The sequence below is a fragment of the Mustelus asterias genome, unplaced genomic scaffold (genome assembly GCF_964213995.1).
Source record: "Mustelus asterias unplaced genomic scaffold, sMusAst1.hap1.1 HAP1_SCAFFOLD_97, whole genome shotgun sequence".
In the NCBI taxonomy this organism is placed as follows: Eukaryota; Metazoa; Chordata; class Chondrichthyes; order Carcharhiniformes; family Triakidae; genus Mustelus; species Mustelus asterias.
This window is the reverse complement of record NW_027590145.1, coordinates 860,278-882,965: the sequence shown is the minus strand read 5'-3', so window position 1 is coordinate 882,965 and position 22,688 is coordinate 860,278. Positions and strand designations below refer to the sequence as shown.

Here is a 22,688-nt window from a genome sequence, read left to right as displayed (position 1 = left end):
AAGTCAAAATCAAATTAAATTCAAATCAAATCAAAATCAAACCCAAATCAAATCAAACTAATTCAAAATCCAATCAAATCAAAATCAAATCAAAGTCAAATCAAATTAAAATCAAATCAAATTAAACCAACTCAAATCAAACCATGCTGTTATGTTACACTTCTAAACCTGTTGAAGGTTGCTTTTCCTGAATGTTTACCCATGTGTGTATTACTATTAGGTACGGGCGGCGGACTTTCCTCCTTTTGTCCACCTTCTTGTTGGCGATCTCTGGAACGTGTGGGGCATTCTCTCCTTCCTTCCCCTTGTTCTGCCTCTGGAGGTTTCTGTGTGGAGTGGCGGTGTCAGGGGTCACCGTCAACACTTACAGCTTTGGTAAGAGAATTACTTCATTGCCTTTTGCGCTTGTCTCAAGCGAACCCAACGAACGCCAAAGGGAGGTCTTCGGATCCCCTGACTGGGGCGCTCAGTACCTGGGTGCAGGTATATAGTTCCATAGCATCACAGGTAGACAGGGTGGTGAAGAAGGCATTTGGCACACTTGCCTTCATCAGTCAGAGCACTGAGTACAGGAGTTGGAAGGTTATATTTTATTTTGTATTCATTTGTGGGCGTCACATTTATTGCCCATCCCTAGTTGCCCCTTGGAGGGCAGTTGAGAGTCAACCACATTGCTGTGGCTCTGGAGTCACATGTAGGCCAGACCGGGGTAAGGACGGCAGATTTCCTTCCCTAAAGGGAACCAGATGGGTTTTTCCGACAATGGGTCATCAGTAGATTCTTAATTCCAGATATTTTTTATTGAATTCAAATTCCACCATCTGCCGTGGCGGGATTCGAACCCGGGTCCCCCAGAACATCAGTTGAGTTTCTGGATTAATACTCTAGCGATAATACCACTAGGCCAACGCCATCGCATTACAACTCTACAAGACACTGATGCGGCCACATTTGGAGTACTGGGTACAATTCTGGTCACCCCGCTATGGGAAGGATGTTACTAAACTGGAAAGGGGGCAAAAAAAGATTTACACGGGACGTTACTGGGACTGGAAGGTTTGAATTATAAAGAGAGGCTAGATTGGCCACCTAACCTCCACATCTTTGGACACGAAGGGGCAATTTAGCATGGCCAATCCACCTAACCCGCACATCTTTGGATACTAAGGGGCAATTTAGCATGGCCAATCCACCTAACCTGCACATCTTTGGATACTAAGGGGCAATTTAGCATGGCCAATCCACCTAATCTGCATATCTTTGGACACTAAGGGGCAATTTAGCATGGCCAATCCACCTAACCTGCACATCTTTGGATACTAAGGGGCAATTTAGCATGGCCAATCCACCGAATCTGCATATCTTTAGACACTAAGGGACAATTTAGCATGGCCAATCTACCTAACCTGCACATCTTTGGATTCTAAGGGGCAATTTAGCATGGCCAATCCACCTAATCTGCACATCTTTGGACACTAAGGGGCAATTTAGCATGGCCAATCCCCCTAACCTACACATCTTTGGACACTAAGGGGCAATTTATCATGGCCAATCCACCTAACCTGCACATCTTTGGACACTAAGGGCAATTTAGCACGGCCAATCTACCTAACCAGCACATCTTTGGACACTAAGGGACAATTTAGCATGGCCAATCCACCTAACCAACACATCTTTGGACACTAAGGGGCAATTTAGCATGGCCAATCCACCTAACCTGCACATCTTTGGACACTAAGGGGGCAATTTAGCATGGCCAATCCACCTAACCCGCACATCTTTGGACTGTGGGAGGAAACCGGAGCACACGGAGGAAACCCACGCACTCCAATGTAATCTTCCATCTTATAAATATTCGCTATCCAGGCCGTGTGTTAAGAGTGGCTATTTGGGCAACGTGGCATGGCCTTGCCAGCTGGTGTGGGCAGCTCCAGTATCGGATTTACGAGATTGACGTATCGCTGAGTCCCATTCACACTCGAGGCGCCACCTCGTGTAGTTTCCGTTGAAGACGCAAGGGCCGCAACCGTTTTGTTGTAGACTTCTGATCTTTTCTTTTCTTTCTCCACCCAGCTACGGAATGGATCCCAAATCAGACCCGAACGTTTCTTATGACCTTTCTGAATTATTCCTACACCTTCGGTCAACTAGTCCTGGTTGGGCAAGCATACGCAATTCAAAATTGGCGCTGGCTCCAATTCGCAGCGTCCGTCCCATATTTTATCATATTCCTCTATGCCTGGTAAAGACAATATATCTTCTCTTTTGACAGAACACTATTAACAATGACTCCTCTAACACGCCTCTGTGATCTTACACGTAGCAGCCTGAAGGATATGTCATCTTAAATGGACTGAGGGGCAATTTACCATGGCCAATCCACCTAACCCGCACATCTTTGGACACTAAGGGGCAATTTAGCATGGCCAATCCACCTAACCTGCACATCTTTGGACACTAAGGGGCAATTTAGCATGGTCAATCCACCTAACCTGCACATCTTTGGACACTAAGGGGCAATTTAGCATGGCCAATCCACCTAACCCGCACATCTTTGGACACTAAGGGGCGATTTAGCATGGCCAATCCCCCTAACCCGCACATCTTTGGACACTAAGAGGCAATTTAGCATGGTCAATCCACCTAACCTGCACATCATTGGACACTAAGAGGCAATTTAGCATGGTCAATCCACCTAACCCGCACGTCTTTGGACACTAAGAGGCAATTTAGCATGGTCAATCCACCTAACCTGCACATCATTGGACACTAAGAGGCAATTTAGCATGGTCAATCCACCTAACCCGCACGTCTTTGGACACTAAGGGGCAATTTAGCATGGCCACTCCACATAACCTGCACATCTTTGGACATTAAGGGGCAATTTAGCATGGTCAATCCACCTAACCTGCACATCTTTGGACACTAAGGGGCAATTTAGCATGGCCACTCCACATAACCTGCACATCTTTGGACATTAAGGGGCAATTTAGCATGGCCAATCCACCTAACCTGCACATCTTTGGACACTAAGGGGCAATTTAGCATGGCCAATCCACCTAACCTGCACATCTTTGGACACTAAGGGGCAATTTAGCATGGCCAATCCACCTAACCTGCACATCTTTGGACACTAAGGGGCAATTTAGCACGGCCAATCCACCTAACCTGCACATCTTTGGACACTAAGGGACAATTTAGCATGGCCAATCCACCTAACCCGCACATCTTTGGACACGAAGGGGCAATTTAGCATGGCCAATTGCACTAACCTATACATCTTTGGACACTAAGGGGCAATTTAGCATGGCCAATCCACCTAACCTACACATCTTTGGACACGAAGAGGCAATTTAGCATGGCCAATCGCACTAACCTATACATCTTTGGACACTAAGGGGCAATTTAGCATGGCCAATCTGCCAAATCTACACATCTTTGGACACTAAGGGGCAATTTAGCATGGCCAATCCGCCAAATCTACACATCTTTGGACACTAAGGTGCCCAAATTTAGCAAAGTCAATCCACCTAACCTGCGCACCTTTGGACTGTGGGAGGAAACCGGAGCACCCGGAGGAAACCCACGCAGACGCGGTGGGGGCAGAAGGTGCACAGACAGTGACCCGAGGCCGGGAATCGAACCCGGGTCCCTGGCGCCTGTGAGGCAGCAGTGCTAACTGTTTGTCATCGTTCACACAAAGGTGGATCCCAGAGTCAGCCCGCTGGCTCATTCTGAATGACAAAGAGGACATGGCCTTGAAGCAGCTGCGGAGAGTGGCAAAGCTAAACGGCAAGGAGGCAGAGGGGCAAAAACTCACCACCGAGGTAAGTGCCGATATGAAGCTATCAAACAACATCCTGGACGGACAGGGAGGGTCTGCATCAAGGTCGAAACACTCCTGCCCATCTCCTTGGGGCGTGAGGTCATTTGAGATGACAAAGGTGCACCACCCCCCCACCCCCCCCCCCCCCCCCCCACCCCCAACCCCCCACTGCCACCTCCCCCACCCCGGGTATCTTTCAGGCTTAAATTTCACTCAGAAATATTTTGTTACTATTACGAAGCCAGTTCGTCGCGCACTGGCACAGTTCAAGGTCAGGGGAGGCGCTGCCTCGTGGTATTATCACTAGACTATCCATCCGAAACTCAGCTAATGCTCTGGGGGGACCCGGGTTCGAATCCCGCCACGGCCGATGGATAAATTAATGGGGAGGCTTCGGCCTAGTGGTAGTATCACTAGACTATTCATCCGGAAACTCAGCTAATGTTCTGGGGGGACCCGGGTTCGAATCCCGCCGCGGCAGATGGTGGAATTTGAATTCAATAAAAAAATATCTGGAATTAAGAATCTACTGATGACCCATTGTCGGAAAAACCCATCTGGTTCCCTTTCGGGAAAGAAATCTGCTGTCCTTACCCCGGTCTGGCCTACAACTGGAGCGGCACGGTGGCACAGTGGGTTAGCACTGCTGCCTCACAGCGCCAAGGACCAGGGTTCGATTTCCAGCTTGGGTCACTGTCTGTGTGGAGTCTGCACGTTCTCCCCGTGTCTGCGTGGGTTTCCTCCGGGTGCTCCGGTTTCCTCCCACAGTCCGAAAGGCGCGCATTGGCCGTGCTAAATTCTCCCTCAGTGTAACCCGAACAGGCGTCGGAGTGTGGCGACTAGGGGATTTCCACAGTAACTTCATTGCAGTGTTAATGTAAGCCTACTTGTGACCAATAATAAAGAAACTTTAAGCTTGAGGAGCAATTCAGAGCCGGTGTTAAAAAGTGGCAAATCCAGCATCACGTAAACATACTCGCTTTCTGTGCTGAGTCTTTCGAAGGGTGTATGTCCGTGGGATGATTTCTGAACTTGGAATGAATGAATGAATGAATGCTGGGCCCAGCCAGCGACGCCCATGTCCCACGAATGAATTAAAATAAAAACACACGGTAACAGGGGAGTTGGGAACATTTCCTGCGCTGTGGGATAAGCAATGCTGTGTTTTTGTGTTCCCTCTTGACTGTGTGTTAATGTTAGTGTGCAGTGATATCCTCCCCAGTTTGTAGGACATGGCTAAGCTTTTAATACTTATTTATTAGTGTCACAAGTAGAACATAGAACATTACAGCGCAGTACAGGCCCTTCGGCCCTCGATGTTGCGCCGACCAGTGAAACCAATCTAAAGCCCATCTAACCTACACTATTCCAATATCATCCATATGTTTATCCAATAACCATTTGAATGCTCTTAATGTTGACGAGTCCACTACTGCTGCAGGCAGGGCATTCCATGCCCTTACTACTCTCTGAGTAAAGAACCTACCTCTAACATCTGTCCTATATCTCTCACCCCTCAATTTAAAGCTATGTCCCCTCGCGCTAGCCATCACCATCCGAGGAAAAAGGCTCTCACTATCCACCCTATCTAATCCTCTGATCATCTTGTATGCCTCTATTAAGTCACCTCTTAACCTTCTTCTCTCTAACGAAAACAACCTCAAGCCCCTCAGCCTTTCCTCATACGATTTTAAGTAGGCTTACATTAACACTGCAATGAAGTTACTGTGAAAATCCCCTAGTCGCCACATTCCTGTTCGGGTAACACTGAGGGAGAATTTAGCACCCTAACCAGCACGTCTTTCGGACTGTGGGAGGAAACCGGAGCACCCGGAGGAAACCCACGCAGACACGGGGAGAACATGCAGACTCGGCTCAGCTGGCCTTCCCTGCTGTGCGTTGTAAAAGACACTGGGTGGGATTACACCCCCCCCTCACCCCCCGCCCCCCCCCCCCCCCCACCTCCCCCCCCCCCCCCCCCCCACTGCCCCGCCGACATTCTTTCCGGAGCCAGAGGCACTGGGATCAACCGCCCAACGTCTGGGATCGCTCTCTAGCTGGAATGTTGTAGAATAGAATTCTTACAATGCAGAAGGAGGCCATTCGGCCCAGCTTGTCCATGCCACCCCTTTTTTAAACCCCTAAGCTAGTCCCAATTGCCCGTGTTTGGCCCATATCCCTCTATACCCATCTTACCCATGTAACTGTCTAAATGCTTTTTAAAAGACAAAATTGTACCCGCCTCTACTACTGCCTCTGGCAGCTCGTTCCAGACACTCACCACCCTCTGCGTGAAACAACTGCCATGCCAGGACTCTAATGCTCAGTGCTCTAAGATGGACGCAGCAGTGGACAGTGCTGAACCTGCCAGTTAAGCCTCTCATTCTCTTCCCTTGACTGGCTCTGGTTTGAAACGAAGGCCAGTGGGAATCTGTTCAGGCATCTGGGTTTTAAAAAAATTTTGTTTAAACCTACACTGCAGAAGGAGGCCATTCGGCCCATCGAGTCTGCACCAACCACAATCCCACCCAGGCCCCAACCCCACAACCCCATGCATTTACCCGAGCCAGTCCCCCTGACACTAAGAGGTAATTTAGCACGGCCAATCCGACTAACTCGCACATCGAAAGTTTAAAGTTTATTTATTAGTCACAAGTAAGGCTTACATTAACACTGCAATGAAGTTACTGTGAAATTCCCCTAGTCGCCACACACTCCGGCCGACGCCTGTTCGGGTCGATGCACCCTAACCAGCACGTCTTTCAGAATGTGGGAGGAAACCGGAGCACCCGGAGGAAACCCACGCAGACATGGGGAGAACGTGCAGACTCCACACAGAGAGTGACCCAAGCCGGGAATCGAACCCGGGTCCCTGGCGCTGTGAGACAGCAGTGCTAATCACTTTGGACACTAAGGGGCAATTTAGCACGGCCAATCCACCTAACCTGCACATCTTTGGACTGTGGGAGGAAACCGGAGCACCCAGAGGAAACCCACGCAGACACGGGGGGAGAACGTGCAGACTCCGCACAGACAGTGACCCAAGCCGGGAATCGAACCGGGTCCCCTGGCTCTGTGAGGCAGCAGTGCTAACCCACTGTGCCACCGTGCTGCCCGTATTGCCGCAACCCCATTCTCATCCAAGTGTGGGGGAGTGCTGTGACTACAATCATTGCCGTTAAAGTCACGAGTCAACCACAGGAGGTGAAATTCTCTGGTGAGAAAGGGATATATGCTCAAGTGTCAGAGGAAGTGTCTTGTGTGCATTTCATAGATCCTCAAGTCGAGCATGGGGAAAGAACTGTCAAGGAGCAAGGATTCCTACACCATCTTGGATCTGTTCCGGACGCCCATCATATTCAAGATAACATGCTGCACCATGCTCGTTTGGTTAGTTACAGGTTGACTTGATCTCCTCGTTGATTAATACACTGGGGAGGTGATGGTCTAGTGGTATTATCGCTAGACTACCAATCCAGAAACTCAGCGAATGTTCTGGGGGACCCGGGTTCGAATCCCGCCCACGGCAGATGGTGGAATTTGAATTCAATAAAAAATCTCTGGAATTAAGAATCTACTGATGACCCATTGTGGGAAAAACCCACCTGGTTCCCTTTAGGGAAGGAAATCTGCCGTCCTTACCCCGGTCTGGCCTACATGTGACTGCAGAGCCACAGCAATGTGGTTGACTCTCAACTGCCCTCCAAGGGGCAACTAGGGATGGGCAATAAATGCTGGACCCAGCCGGCGACGCCCATGTCCCAGGAATTAATTTAAAAAAACTATACTTACTGTACTCATTATAGAATCCCTACAGTGCAGAAGGAGGCCATTCAGCCTATCAGATCTGCACTGACCACAATCCCACCCAGCACCATCACCCCATGTATTTACCCTGCAAATCCCCCTGACACTCAGGGGAAACTTAGCATGGCCAATCCACTTAACCTGTTCATCTTTGGACACTAAGGGACAATTTAGCATGGCCAATCCACTTAACCTGTTCATCTTTGGACACTGAGGGACAATTTAGCATGGCCAATCCACCTAACCTGTTCATCTTTGGACACTAAGGGACAATTTAGCATGGCCAATCCACCTAACCTGTTCATCTTTGGACACTAAGGGACAATTTAGCATGGCCAATCCACCTAACCTACACATCGTTGGACACTAAGGGACAATTTAGCATGGCCAATCCACCTAACCTGTTCATCTTTGGACACTAAGGGACAATTTAGCATGGCCAATCCACATTACCTACACATCTTTGGACATCTTCGGCCCTCCAAGCCCGCGCCACTCCCTGGTCCAAACTAGACCATTCTTTTGTATCCCTCCATTCCCACTCCGTTCATATGGCTGTCTAGATAAGTCTTAAACGTTCCCAGTGTGTCCGCCTCCACCACCTTGCCCGGCAGCGCATTCCAGGCCCCCACCACCTTCTGTGTAAAATACGTCCTTCTGATATCCGTGTTAAACCTCCCCCCCCCTCACCTTGAACCTATGACCCCTCGTGAACGTCACCACCGACCTGGGGAAAAGCTTCCCACCGTTCACCCTATCTATGCCTTTCATAATTTTATACACCTCTATTAGGTCACCCCTCATCCTCCATCTTTCCAGTGAGAACAACCCCAGTTTACCCAATCTCTCCTCATAACTAAGCCCTTCCATACCAGGCAACATCCTGGTAAACCTCCTCTGCACTCTCTCTAAAGCCTCCACGTCCTTCTGGTAGTGTGGCGACCAGAACTGGGCGCAGTATTCCAAATGCGGCCGAACCAACGTTCTATACAACTGCAACATCAGACCCCAACTTTTATACTCTATGCCCCGTCCTATAAAGGCAAGCATGCCATATGCCTTCTTCACCACCTTCTCCACCTGAGACGTCACCTTCAAGGATCTGTGGACTTGCACACCCAGGTCCCTCTGCGTATCTACACCCTTTATGGTTCTGCCATTTGTCGTATAGCTCCCCCCTACGTTAGTTCTACCAAAATGCATCACTTAGTATTTATCTGGATTGAACTCCATCTGCCATTTCTTTGCCCAAATTTCCAGCCTATCTATATCCATCTGTAGCCAGCCTATCTATAACCTTCTGTATAGGAGTAAGGAGACCTGTATAGGAGTCCTGCCTATCTATATCCTTCTGTATAGGAGTAAGGATGTCTTGCTGCAGTTATACAGGGCCTTGGTGAGGCCACACCTTGACTATTATGTGCAGTTTTTGGTCTCCTAGTCTGAGGAAGGACGTTCTTGCTATTGAGGGAGTCCAGCAAAGGTTCACCAGACTGATTCCCGGAATGGCAGGACTGACATAAGAGAGACTGGATCGACTGGGCTTGTACACACTGGAATTTAGAAGACGGAGAGGGGATCTCATAGAAACGTATAAAATCCTGATGGGACTGGACAGGCTGGATGCGGGAAGAATGTTCCCGATGTTGGGGAAGTCCAGAACTAGGGGGTCACGGTCTAAGAATAAGGGGTAAGTCATTCAGGACACTAAGGGACAATTTAGCATAGCCAATCCACCTAACCTGCACATCTTTGGACACTAAGGGACAATTTAGCATGGCCAATCCACCTAACCTGCACATCTTTGGACACTAAAGGGCAATTTAGCATGGCCAATCCACCTAACCTGCACATCTTTGGACACTAAGGGACAATTTAGCATGGCCAATCCACATTACCTACACATCTTTGGACACTAAAGGACAATTTACCATGGCCAATCCAACTATCCCGCACATCTTTGGACTATGGAAGGAAACCGGAGCATCCGGAGGAAACCCACGCAGACACGAGGAGAATGTGCAGACTCCACACAGGCAGTGACCCAAGCTGAGGATCGAACCCAGGTCCCTGGCGCTGTGAAGCAGCAGTGCTAACCACCATGCCACCCCTCCATATACACCTATGACTGTGCGGCCAAATTCCCTTCCAACTCCATTTTCCTGATGACACCACCGTCGTGGGTCGGATCTCAAACAATGACGAGACAGAGTACAGGAATGAGATAGAGAATCTGGTGAACTGGTGCGGCAACGATAATCTCTCCCTCAATGTTAACAAAACGAAGGAGATAGTTATCGACTTCAGGACATTCCCCTGTCTACATTAACGGAAATGAAGTGGAAATGGTTGAGAACCATTGTACAGCTCTGGTCACCCTATTATAGAAAGGATATTATTAAACTAGAAAGAGTGCAGAAAAGATGTATTAGGATGCTACCAGGACTTGATGGTTTGAGTTATAAGGAGAGGCTGGAAAGACTGGAACTTTTTTTCCCTGGAGCGTAGGAGGCTGAGGGGTGATCTTATAGAGATCTATAAAATAATGAGGGGCATAGATCAGTTAGTCAATGTCTTTTCCCAAAGGTAGGGGAGTCTTAAACTCGAGGGCATGGGTTTAAGGTGAGAGGGGAGAGATACAAAAATGCCCAGAGGGGCAATTTTTTCACACAGAGGTTGATGAGTGTCTGGAACGAGCTGCCAGAGGCAGTAGTAGAGGCAGGTACAATTTTGTCCTTTAAAAAGCATTTAGATAGTTACATGGGTAAGATGGGTACAGAGGGATATGGGCCAAATGTGGGCAATTGGGAATAGCTTTGTGGTAGAAACTGGGCGGCATGGACAAGTTGAGCCAAAGGGCCTGTTTCCATACTGTAAATCTCTATGACTCAATGAGCTTCAAGTTTCTAAGTGCCCAGATCACCAACAACTTGTCCTGGTCCCCCCCATGCCGACACTATAGTTAAGAAAGCCCCACCAACGCCTCTACTTTCTCAGGAGGCTAAGGAAATTTGGCATGTCAGCTACGACTCTCACCAACTTTTACAGATGCACCATAGAAAGCATCCTTTCTGGTTGTATCACAGCTTGGTATGGGCTCCTGCTCTGCCCAAGGCCGCAAGAAACTACAAAAGGTCGTGAATGTAGCCCAATCCATCACATAAACCAGCCTCCTATCCATTGACTCTGTCTACACTTCCCGCTGCCTCGGGAAAAGCAGCCGGCATAATCAAGGACCCCCACGCACCCCAGACATTCTCCCTCCCACCTTCTTCCGTCGGGAAAAAGATACAAAAGTCTGAGGTCACGTACCAATCGGCTCAAGAACAGCTTCTTCCCTGCTGCTGTCAGACTTTTGAATGGACCTACCTTATATTAAGCTGATCTTTCTCTACACCCTAGCTATGACTGTAACACTACATTCTGCACCCTCTCCTTTCCTTCTCCCCTATGTACTCTATGAACGGTATGCTTTGTCTGTCTAGTGTGCAGGAAACAATACTTTTCACTGCATCCCGATACATGTGACAATAATAAATCAAGTAGTCTCACAACACCAGGTTAAAGTCCAACAGGTCTATTTGGTAGCACGAGCTTTCGAAGAAGGGGCAGTGCTCCAAAAGCTCGTTCTACCAAATAAACCTGTTGGACTTTAACCTGGTGTTGTGAGACTTCTTACTGTGCCCACCCCAGTCAAAAGCCGGCATCTCATCAATAATAAATCAAATGAAGATGTTTAAAGTTTATTTATTAGTGTCACAAGACTTACATTAACACCGCAATGAAGTTACTGTGAAAATCCTCTAGTCGCCACACTCCAACGCCTGTTCGGGTAACACTGAGGGAGATTTTAGCACGGCAAATGCACCCTAACCCGCACGTCTTTTTCCCAGGGTGGAAGAGTCAATTACTAGGGGGGGCATAGGTTAAAGGTGCGAGGGGCAAGGTTTAAAGGAGATGTATGAGGCAAGTTTTTTACACAGAGGGTGGTGGGTGCCTGGAACTCGCTGCTGGGGGAGGTAGTGGAAGCAGATACGGTAGTGACTTTTAAAGGGCGTCTGGACAAATACATGAATAGGATGGGAATAGAGTGATGTGGTCCCCAGGAAGGGTAGGGGGTTTTAGTTCAGTCGGGGGCAGCATGGTCGGTGCAGGCTTGGAGGGCCGAAGGGCCTGTTCCTGTGCTGTAATTTTCTTTGTTCTATGTTTTTGGGACTGTGGGAGGAAACCGGAGCACCCGGAGGAAACCCACGCAGACATGGGGAGAATGTGCAGACTCCGCACAGACAGTGACCCGAGCCGGGAATCGAACCCGGGTCCCTGGCGCTGTGATGCAGCGAAGCTAACCCCTGTGCCGCCATGCCACCCAAATGAAAACTTTATTTATCATTCACAAGTCACTTACATTCACACTGCAATGAAGTTACTGTGAAAATCCCCCAGTCGCCACACTCTGTCACCTGTTCGGGTAACACTGAGGGAGAATTTAGCATGGCCAATCCACCCTAACCAGCACGTCTTTCGGACTGTGGGAGGAAACCGGAGCACCCGGAGGAAACCCACGCAGACACGGGGAGAACGTGCAAACTCCACACAGTAAAGTTTATTCGTCACAAGTGAGGCTTACATTAACACTGCAATGAAGTTACTGGGAAATCCCCCTAGTCGCCACACTCCTGTTCGGGTAACACTGAGGGAGAATTTAGCACCCTAACCAGCACGCCTTTGGACTGTGTGAGGAAACCGGAGCACCCGGAGGAAACCCACGCAGACACGAGGAGAATGTGCAGACTCCGCACAGACAGCGACCCAAGCCCGGGAATCGAACCCGGGTCCCTGGCGCTGTGAGGCAGCAGCGCTAACCCACTGTGCCACCCATACAAATGGACATGAATAAGGTCTCTGTTCTAGGACATGATACAAGCAATGATTCCTCTTCCTCCTGCCACAGGTTTGCGACAGGTTTTGCATATTATGGGATGGCGATTGACCTGCAAGGCTTTGGCGTCGACATTTACCTCATCCAAGTCATCTTTGGAGCGGTCGACGTTCCGGCTATGCTTGTCGGTTTCTTCACCATGAGTTACGTGGGAAGACGGTTCACGCAAGCCACCTTTCTCATCCTGGCCGGAAGCATCATGTTAGCAAACACCTTCATTCCAAAAGGTAAGGTCACATCATTTTCCCAGCTCTCAACAACGGACGGTGGCACAGTGGGTCAGCACTGCTGCCTCACAGCACCAGGGACCCAGGTTCGATTCCCGGCTTGGGTCACTGTCTGTGCGGAGTCTGCATGTTCTCCCCGTGTCTGCGTGGGTTTCCTCCGGGTGCTCCGGTTTCCTCCCACAGTCCAAAGATGTGCAGGTTAGATGGATTGGCCGTGCTAAATTGCCCCTTAGTGTCCAAAGTTGTGCAGGTTAGGTGGATTGGTCATGCTAAATTGTCCCTTAGTGTCCAAAGATGTGCAGGTTAGGTGGATTGGCCATGCTAAATTGCCCCTTAGTGTCCAAAGTTGTGCAGGTTAGGTGGATTGGTCATGCTAAATTGTCCCTTAGTGTCCAAAGATGTGCAGGTTAGGTGGATTGGCCATGCTAAATTGCCCCTTAGTGACCAAAGTTGTGCAGGTTAGGTGGATTGGTCATGCTAAATTGCCCCTTAGTGTCCAAAGATGTGCTGGTTAGGTGGATTGGCCATGCTAAATTGCCCCTTAGTGTCCAAAGATGTGCTGGTTAGGTGGATTGGCCATGCTAAATTGTCCTTTAGCATCCAAAGATCATAGAAATCATAGAAACCCTACAGTACAGAAAGAGGCCATTCGGCCCATCGAGTCTGCACCGACCACAAACCCACCCAGGCCCTACCCCCACATCCCTACATATTTACCCACTAATCCCTTTAACCTACACATCTCAGGACACTAAGGGGCAATTTTAGCATGGCCAATCAACCTAACCCGCACATCTTTGGACTGTGGGGGGAAACCGGAGCACCCGGAGGAAACCCACGCAGACACGGGGGGAATGGGCAAAGTCCACACAGACAGTGACCCAAGCTGGGAATCGAGCCCAGGTCCCTGGAGCTGTGAAGCAGCAGTGCTAACCACTGTGCTACCGTGCTAAATTGCCCCTTCATACCCAAAGATGTGCAGGATAGGCAGATTGGCCATGCTAAATTGCCCCTTAGTGTCCAAAGATGTGCAGGTTAGGTGGATTGGCCATGCTAAATTGCCCCTTAGTGTCCAAAGATGTGCAGGTTAGGTGGATTGGCCATGCTAAATTGCCCCTTAGTGTCCAAAGATGTGCTGGTTAGGTGGATTGGTCATGCTAAATTGCCCCTTAGTGTCCAAAGATGTGCTGGTTAGGTGGATTGGCCATGCTAAATTGCCCCTTAGTGTCCAAAGATGTGCTGGTTAGGTGGATTGGCCATGCTAAATTGCCCCTTAGTGTCCAAAGATGTGCTGGTTAGGTGGATTGGCCATGAAAATTGCTGTCCCTTACTATCCAAAGACAGGGAGCAGCCTGCTGGGAGTGGGGTGGGGGTGGTCAGGTCTTGGCACTGCGGGGGGGAAAGGGCGATTGGGAGTGCTGTTCGTGGGGGGGGGGGGGGCGGTAGATCGAGGCGAGCCAGGAGGAGGGGAACTTCACATCCGGGAGGCCAGCGATCGGTCCATGGGGGGACAGGGACGGCCAGTGATGCAGGGACGGCGGGGTTGGCCAGCGATTGAGCCGGCCAGCAAGCCGGAGGCCAGCAGACCAGGACCCACTGCGCGTGTGCTGATCTTGGCGCCGGCAGATTGGCGCATGCGCTGTGGCGCCCTCAGCGCTATGCTGCTGGCCCCTCCAGTGGGAATAGGCCCCGTCCACAGGATTCTGGAGTGAATCATGTTAGGACACTCTGCAGTGCACAGAGTGTAGGGGATTCATTCTGAAACTCCCTCAGAAAAAAACAGCGTGATTTACTCCAGTTTTCACGCCAATTTGACACTTCGTGAGAATCGGCCCGTTACGTTTAATATTCGACCAGACGAAAATTGATTCACGGATGTCAAAAACAGGATGTGACGCGGGTATACTTGGCCCAGGCATTAATCCATCTCTTGTGCAGAGTTGCAGGTCTTACGAACTTCATTTGCTGCCTGGGGGAAAGGATGCCTTGCTGCCGCATATACCTGCTGCTTTCTCCATACCAGCGAACTCTATCCGACGGTGCTCAGGTGGGTGGCTCTATGACCTTCGCTAACTGGTCCAGACGGGTCTTACGGAGTTGGGGGGGGGGGGATGGTCGGAGCCCTCCCCCGCCTTCCCCGTTTAATTCCTCTCATCTTCCGCCCACAATCAGGGAGGCTCAATTCGCATAAGGTGAGCTTTACCCGAAACCCCGCTCATGCACAACTGGTGGGTTTGGAAGGTGGTGTTGAAGGAACCTTGGCGAGTCTTGGCGAGTAACCTTTATCCGTGTTCTGAAATAAATTGTGTTTGATAAAAGCTTCCTAGTGGGTCACTGGAATCATACCTGGAGTGAAATACCGTATGCTCACCCTTTGAGTACAAAGAACAATACAGCACAGGGACAGGCCCTTCGGCCCTCCAAGCCCGCGCCGCTCCCTGGTCCAAACTAGACCATTCTTTTGTATCCCTCCATTCCCACTCCATTCATGTGGCTATCTAGATAAGTCTTAAACGTTCCCAGTGTGTCCGCCTCCACCACCTTGCCCGGCAGCGCATTCCAGGCCCCCACCACCTTCTGTGTAAAATACGTCCTTCGTGTTAAACCTCCCCCCCCCCCCCTCACCTTGAACCTATGACCCCTCGTGAACGTCACCACCGACCTGGGGAAAAGCTTCCCACCGTTCACCCTATCTATGCCTTTCATAATTTTATACACCTCTATTAGGTCACCCCTCATCCTCCATCTTTCCAGTGAGAACAACCCCAGTTTACCCAATCTCTCCTCATAACTAAGCCCTTCCATACCAGGCAACATCCTGGTAAACCTCCTCTGCACTCTCTCTAAAGCCTCCACGTCGTTCTGGTAGTGTGGCGACCAGAACTGGGCGCAGTATTCCAAATGCGGCCGAACCAACGTTCTATACAACTGCAACATCAGACCCCAACCTTTATACTCTATGCCCCATCCTATAAAGGCAAGCATGCCATATGCCTTCTTCACCACCTTCTCCACCTGAGACGTCACCTTCAAGGATCTGTGGACTTGCACACCCAGGTCCCTCTGCGTATCTACACCCTTTATGGTTCTGCCATTTGTCGTATAGCTCCCCCCTACGTTAGTTCTACCAAAATGCATCACTTAGTATTTATCTGGATTGAACTCCATCTGCCATTTCTTTGCCCAAATTTCCAGCCTATCTATATCCATCTGTAGCCAGCCTATCTATAACCTTCTGTATAGGAGTCCTGCCTATCTATATCCTTCTGTATAGGAGTAAGGATGTCTTGCTGCAGTTATACAGGGCCTTGGTGAGGCCACACCTTGACTATTATGTGCAGTTTTGGTCTCCTAGTCTGAGGAAGGACGTTCTTGCTATTGAGGGAGTCCAGCAAAGGTTCACCAGACTGATTCCCGGAATGGCAGGACTGACATAAGAGAGACTGGATCGACTGGGCTTGTACACACTGGAATTTAGAAGACGGAGAGGGGATCTCATAGAAACGTATAAAATCCTGATGGGACTGGACAGGCTGGATGCGGGAAGAATGTTCCCGATGTTGGGGAAGTGCAGAACTAGGGGGTCACGGTCTAAGAATAAGGGGTAAGCCATTCAGGACTGAAATGGGGAAGAACTTCTTCACTCAGAGAGTTGTGAGCCTGTGGAATTCCTGACCTCAGAAAGCTGTTGTGGACAGTTTGTTACGGGTGGCACAGTGGGTTAGCACCGCTCCCTCACAGCGCCAGGGACCCGGGTTCGATTCCAGCCTCGGGTCACTGTCTGTGTGGAGTTAGCACATTCTCCCCGTGTCTGCGTGGGTTTCCTCCGGGTGCTCCGGTTTCCTGCCACAGTCCGAAAGATGAGCGGGTTAGGTGGATTGGCCGTGCTAAATTGCCCCTTAGTATCCGGGGGATTAGAACATAGAACATTACAGCGCAGAACAGGCCCTTCGGCCCACGATGTTGCACCGACCAGTTAAAAAAAAAACTGTGACCCTCCAACCTAAACCAATTTCTTTTCGTCCATGAACCTATCTACGGATCTCTTAAACGCCCCCAAACTAGGCGCATTTACTACTGATGCTGGCAGGGCATTCCAATCCCTCACCACCCTCTGGGTAAAGAACCTACCCCTGACATCGGTTCTATAACTACCCCCCCTCAATTTAAAGCCATGCCCCCTCGTGCTGGATTTCTCCATCAGAGGAAAAAGGCTATCACGATCCACCCTATCTAAACCTCTAATCATCTTATATGTTTCAATAAGATCCCCTCTTAGCCGCCGCCTTTCCAGCGAAAACAATCCCAAATCCCTCAGCCTCTCCTCATAGGATCTCCCCTCCATACCAGGCAACATCCTGGTAAACCTCCTCTGCACCCTCTCCAAAGCCTCCACATCCTTCCTGTAATGTGGGGACCAGAACTGCACACAGTACTCCAAGTGCGGCCGCACCAGAGTTGTGTACAGTTGCAACATAACGCTACGACTCCTAAATTCAATCCCCCTACCAATAAACGCCAAGACACCATATGCCTTCTTAACAACCTTATCTACTTGATTCCCAACTTTCAGGGATCTATGCACACATACACCTAGATCCCTCTGCTCCTCCACACTATTTAAAGTCCTCCCGTTAGCCCTATACTCAACACATCTGTTATTCCTACCAAAGTGAATTACCTCACACTTCTCCGCATTAAACTCCATCCGCCACCTCTCGGCCCAACTTTGCAACCTGTCTAAGTCTTCCTGCAAACTACGACACCCTTCCTCACTGTCTACCACACCACCGACTTTGGTGTCATCAGCAAATTTGCTAATCCACCCAACTATACCCTCATCCAGATCATTAATAAATATTACAAACAGCAGTGGCCCCAAAACAGATCCCTGAGGTACACCACTTGTAACCGCACTCCATGATGAATATTTACTATCAACCACCACCCTCTGTTTCCTATCCGCTAGCCAATTCCTGATCCAATTTCCTAGATCACCCCCAATCCCATACATCTGCATTTTCTGCAGAAGCCTACCATGGTGAACCTTATCAAACGCCTTACTAAAATCCATATATACCACGTCCACTGCCTTGCCCCCATCCACCTCCTTGGTCACTTTCTCAAAAAACTCAATAAGGTTAGTAAGGCACGACCTACCTGCCACAAAACCATGCTGACTATCACCTATCAATTCATTACTCTCCAAATAACTATAAATCCTATCCCTTATAATTTTTTCCAACATCTTGCCGACAACAGAAGTGAGACTCACCGGTCTATAATTCCCGGGGAAGTCTCTGTTCCCCTTCTTAAACAATGGGACAACATTCGCTAACCTCCAATCTTCTGGTACTATACCAGAGGCCAACGACGACCTGAAGATCAGAGCCAGAGGCTCTGCAATCACTTCTCTTGCCTCCCAGAGAATCCTTGGATAAATCCCATCCGGACCAGGGGATTTATCTATTTTCAGACCCTCCAGAATATCCTGCACATCCTCCTTATCAACTGTAATACTGACTATTCTACTCCCTTGCAACCCAGTGTCCTCCTCAGCTATATTCATGTCCCCTTGCGTGAACACCGAAGAGAAATATTGGTTCAATGCTTCACCAATCTCCTCCGGTTCCACACATAACTTCCCTCTGCCATCTATAACTGGCCCTAAACTTGCCCTAACCAACCTTCTGTTCTTGACATACCTATAGAACGCCTTAGGATTCTCTTTAACCCTATCCGCCAAAGTCTTCTCATGTCCCCTTTTAGCCCTTCTAAGCTCGCTCTTCAACTCCCTCTTAGCCAATCTAAAGCTTTCTAGTGCACTACCCGAGTGCTCACGTCTCATCCGAACATAAGCCTCCTTTTTCTTTTTAACCAACAAAGAAACTTTTTTGGTGCACCACGGTTCCCTAGCCCTACCAATTCCTCCTTGCCTGACAGGGACATACCTATCACAGACTCGCAGTAGCTGCTCCTTGAAAAAACTCCACATGTCGGACGTTCCCAGTCCCTGTAATCTCCTAGTCCAACCTATGTTTCCTAATTCTCTCCTAATAGCCTCATAATTACCCTTCCCCCAGCTAAAACCACTGGCCCGAGGTTCATGCCTATCCCTTTCCATCACTAAGGTGAACGTAACCGAATTGTGGTCACTATCACCAAAATGCACACCAACTTCCAAGTCTAGCACCTGGTCTGGCTCATTTCCCAGCACCAGATCCAATATAGCCTCACCTCTAGTTGGCCTGTCTACATACTGAGTCAAAAAACCTTCCTGCACGCTTTGAACAAAAACTGACCCCTCTAACGAGCTAGAGCTATAACAATTCCAGTCAATATTAGTCAAGTTAAAATCCCCCATAACAATTGCCCTATTACTTTCACTCCTAAGCAGGATTGACTCCGCAATCCTTTCCTCAACCTCTCTAGAACTTTTAGGAGGTCTATAAAAGACTCCCAACAGGGTGACCTCTCCTCTCCTATTTCTAATCTCCGCCCATACTACCTCAACAGATAAGTCCTCATCAAACCTCCTCTCTGACACTGTGATACAATCTCTGACCAATAATGCTACCCCTCCCCCTCTTCTACCTCCTTCCCTACTTCGACTAAAACATTTGAACCCCGGGACCTGCAGCATCCATTCCTGCCCCTGCTCTATCCATGTCTCTGAAATAGCCACAACATCGAAGTCCCAGGTACTGATCCACGCTGCAAGTTCACCCACTTTATTGCGAATACTCCTGGCATTGAAGTATACACATTTCAAACCCTGCTCCACCCCACCTCTGCAATGCCGTGCATTGCAGTCCCCATCCATGCATCCCTCACTTTCAGCCCCACTACTCAGGATCCCTCCCCCCCCCCGAATCAGTTTAAACCTCCCTGCATGGCCTTAGCAAATTTACCCCCCAGGATATTGGTCCCCTTCTGATTAAGGTGTAGACCATCCTTCTCATAGAGGTCACACCTTCCCCAGTACAAGCCCCAATTGCTTAAGTACCTGAACCCCTCCCTCCTGCACCATCCCCTCAGCCATGAATTCAAACCTTCCCTCTCCCTATTCCTCTCTAAACTATCCCGTGGTACAGGCAAGAGTCCAGAGATAACCACTCTGTCAGTCTTGGCCTTTAGTTTCCACCCCAACTCCATAAATCCCTGCCTAATATCCCCTTCCCCTATCCTCCCTATGTCGATTAGCAGGGAAAATACGTGGGATTACGGGGATAGGGCCTGGCTGGGATTGTTGTTGGTGCAGATGGGTCGAATGACCTCCTTCTGCACTGTAGGTATTCTATGGAAGATGTGTTCAAGAGGGAGCTGGGCGTGGCCCTTGGGGCTGAAGGTAAGAGGAACAGTTGAGGACTCTGGGTCTGTACTCGTTGGAGTTTAGAAGGATGAGGGGGGGATCTTATTGAAACTTACAGGATACTGCGAGGCCTGGATAGAGTGGACGTGGAGAGGATGTTTCCACTAGTAGGAAAAACTAGAACCAGAGGGAACAACCTCAGGCTAAAGGGACGATCCTTTAAAACAGAGATGAGGAGGAATTTCTTCAGCCAGAGAGTGGTGAATGTGTGGAACTCTTTGCCGCAGAAGGTTATGGAGGCCGGGTCATTGAGTGTCTTTAAGACAGAGATAGGTAGGTTCTCGATCAATAAGGGGATCAGGGGTTATGAGGAAAAGGCAGGAGAATGGGGATGAGAAAAATATCAGCCATGATTGAATGGCGGAGCAGACTCGATGGGCCGACTGGCCTAATTCTGCTCCTATGTCTTATGGTCTTATGGAATGAAGAGGGTCTGGAGGGGAAGCGGGGGAGTGGGATACTGAATGTGGATGATCAGCCATGATCATATTGAGTGGAGGTGCAGGTTCGAAGGGCCGAATGGTCTACTTCTGCACCAATTTTCTACGTAATACCAAAATCAAATGTAAAATTGAGGGTCTAGGCTAACTGAAACATCTTGGGGTTTGTGACCTGTGTTTTAACACTTGTTTATTTCCTCCCCCCCCCCGTTCCCCCGTTGCAGACAGACGGGACTGGGGCTTGTCGGCATGATGGCCCGGATTGGATCCATGATGGCGCCGATCGTACGGCTGGTTGGCGACTTTGTGCCGTCCCTGCCACTGGTGATCTACGGCGGGATAGCCATACTTGCTGGCGTCGCTGCCACCTTCCTACCGGAAACGCTGAACGCCCCGTTACCCGATACGATCCAGGAAGTGGAAAGCAGGTCAGCGGAGGTGCCAAACTCGCCGCCGCTTGGGAAGGGGCCAATTGGGACAGCAGCAAGGCACTGTGGGCCGAAGGGCCTGTTCCTGTGCTCCAGGATCACTACAGTACTCACGGGGGAGGCGGGGTGGCTATCAATTGGCAGGACTAACATATTGTCCCTTAGTGTCCAAAGATGTGTGGGTTGGGTGGATTGGCCATATTAAAGTGTCCCTTCGTGTCCAAAGATGTGTGAGTTAGGTGGATTGGCCATGCTAAATTGCCCCTGAACTTCCATCTTTATTTATTTATTACTCATTACTGTCACAAGTAAGGCTTGCATTAACACTGCAATGAAGTTACTATGAAAATCCCCCAGTCGCCACACTCCGGCACCTGTTCGGGAACATTGAGGGAGAATTTAGCACCTAACCAGCATGTCTTTGGACACTAAGGAACAATTTAGCATGGCCAATCCCCCTAACCTGCACATCTTTGGACACTAAGGGACAATTTAGCATGGCCACTCCACCTAACCTGCACATCTTTGGACACTAAGGGACAATTTAGCATGGCCACTCCACCTAACCTGCACATCTTTGGACACTAAGGGGCAATTTAGCATGGCCAATCCACCCAACCCGCACATCTTTGGGCACTAAGGGACAATTTAGCATGGCCAATCCCCCTAACCAGCACATCTTTGGGCACTAAGGGACAATTTAGCATGGCCAATCCCCCTAACCAGCATGTTATTCGTACTGTGTGAGGAAACCAGAGCACCCGGAGGAACCCCACGCAGACATGGGGAGACCGTGCAGACTCCACTCAGACAGTGACCTGAGTCGGGAATCGAACCCGGGTCCCTGGCGCTGGGAGGCAGCAGTGCGAACTGCTGTGCTCCCCTCCCCCCCTACCCCATGGGAAGAGAAGGAAGCAATGAAAGCTGCACGTCTTCTAATCAATGTCGTTTGGCGATTTTTATTTATTTCCAGGGAAAAGGGCGGTGCCAAAAAGGTCAAGGAGGTGACCATGGATGAGATCCCATTGGAGGAGACACAGACATCGTTGATCAGACAGAACGTTTAACCACGTGTGGCTCACTCTCAGCCAATCGCCGGCCTCTGGGTGGCATCTCGGTGACGACCCCCCGCACACACCCCACCTTATTCGCAACCATATTACACAGCTGAATGTTTTTGATAACGGACATGTCATGGTACACAGCTCCTCTTAACATAATCACCTTGAGCCCTCAATCATCTGTACGCTAGCATTAATGTCTTACCAGAATGGGTTCCAGATGCCCGCTTCAATAAAGTTAGCTTATTTATTTATTCGTCACAAGTAAGGCTTACATTTACACTGTAATGAAGTTACTGTGAAAATCCCCTAGTCGCCACACTCCGCCGCCTGTTGGGGTACACTGAGGGAGAATTTAGCATGGCCAATGCACCCAATCCAGCATGTCTTTGGACTCTAAGGGGCAATTTAGCACAGCCAATCCACCGAACCAGCGCGTCTTTCGGACTGTGGGAGGAAACCGGAGCACCCGGAGGAAACCCACGCAGACACGGGGGGAGAATGTGCAGACTCCACACAGACAGTGACCCAAGCCGGGAATCGAACCCGGGTCCCTGGCGCTGTGAGGCAGCAGTGCTAATAGTAACG

The 22,688-nt window shown here is 49.5% G+C and overlaps 1 protein-coding gene across 1 annotated transcript in view; it reads left to right on the top strand.

Annotated features, from left to right (window-relative positions):
* Positions 1-22,106, top strand: part of LOC144484283 (solute carrier family 22 member 6-A-like) — a 28,603-nt gene extending 6,497 nt beyond the window's left edge. Inside the window, exons 3-10 of the mRNA XM_078202810.1 lie at positions 221-375; positions 2,074-2,242; positions 3,704-3,827; positions 7,101-7,216; positions 12,585-12,799; positions 14,738-14,846; positions 20,836-21,099; positions 22,013-22,106. Of these exons, the coding sequence (XP_078058936.1) occupies positions 221-375; positions 2,074-2,242; positions 3,704-3,827; positions 7,101-7,216; positions 12,585-12,799; positions 14,738-14,846; positions 20,836-21,099; positions 22,013-22,106 (1,246 nt within the window). The remainder of the gene's footprint in view (positions 1-220; positions 376-2,073; positions 2,243-3,703; positions 3,828-7,100; positions 7,217-12,584; positions 12,800-14,737; positions 14,847-20,835; positions 21,100-22,012) is intronic.
* Positions 22,107-22,688: the final 582 nt, after the last annotated feature.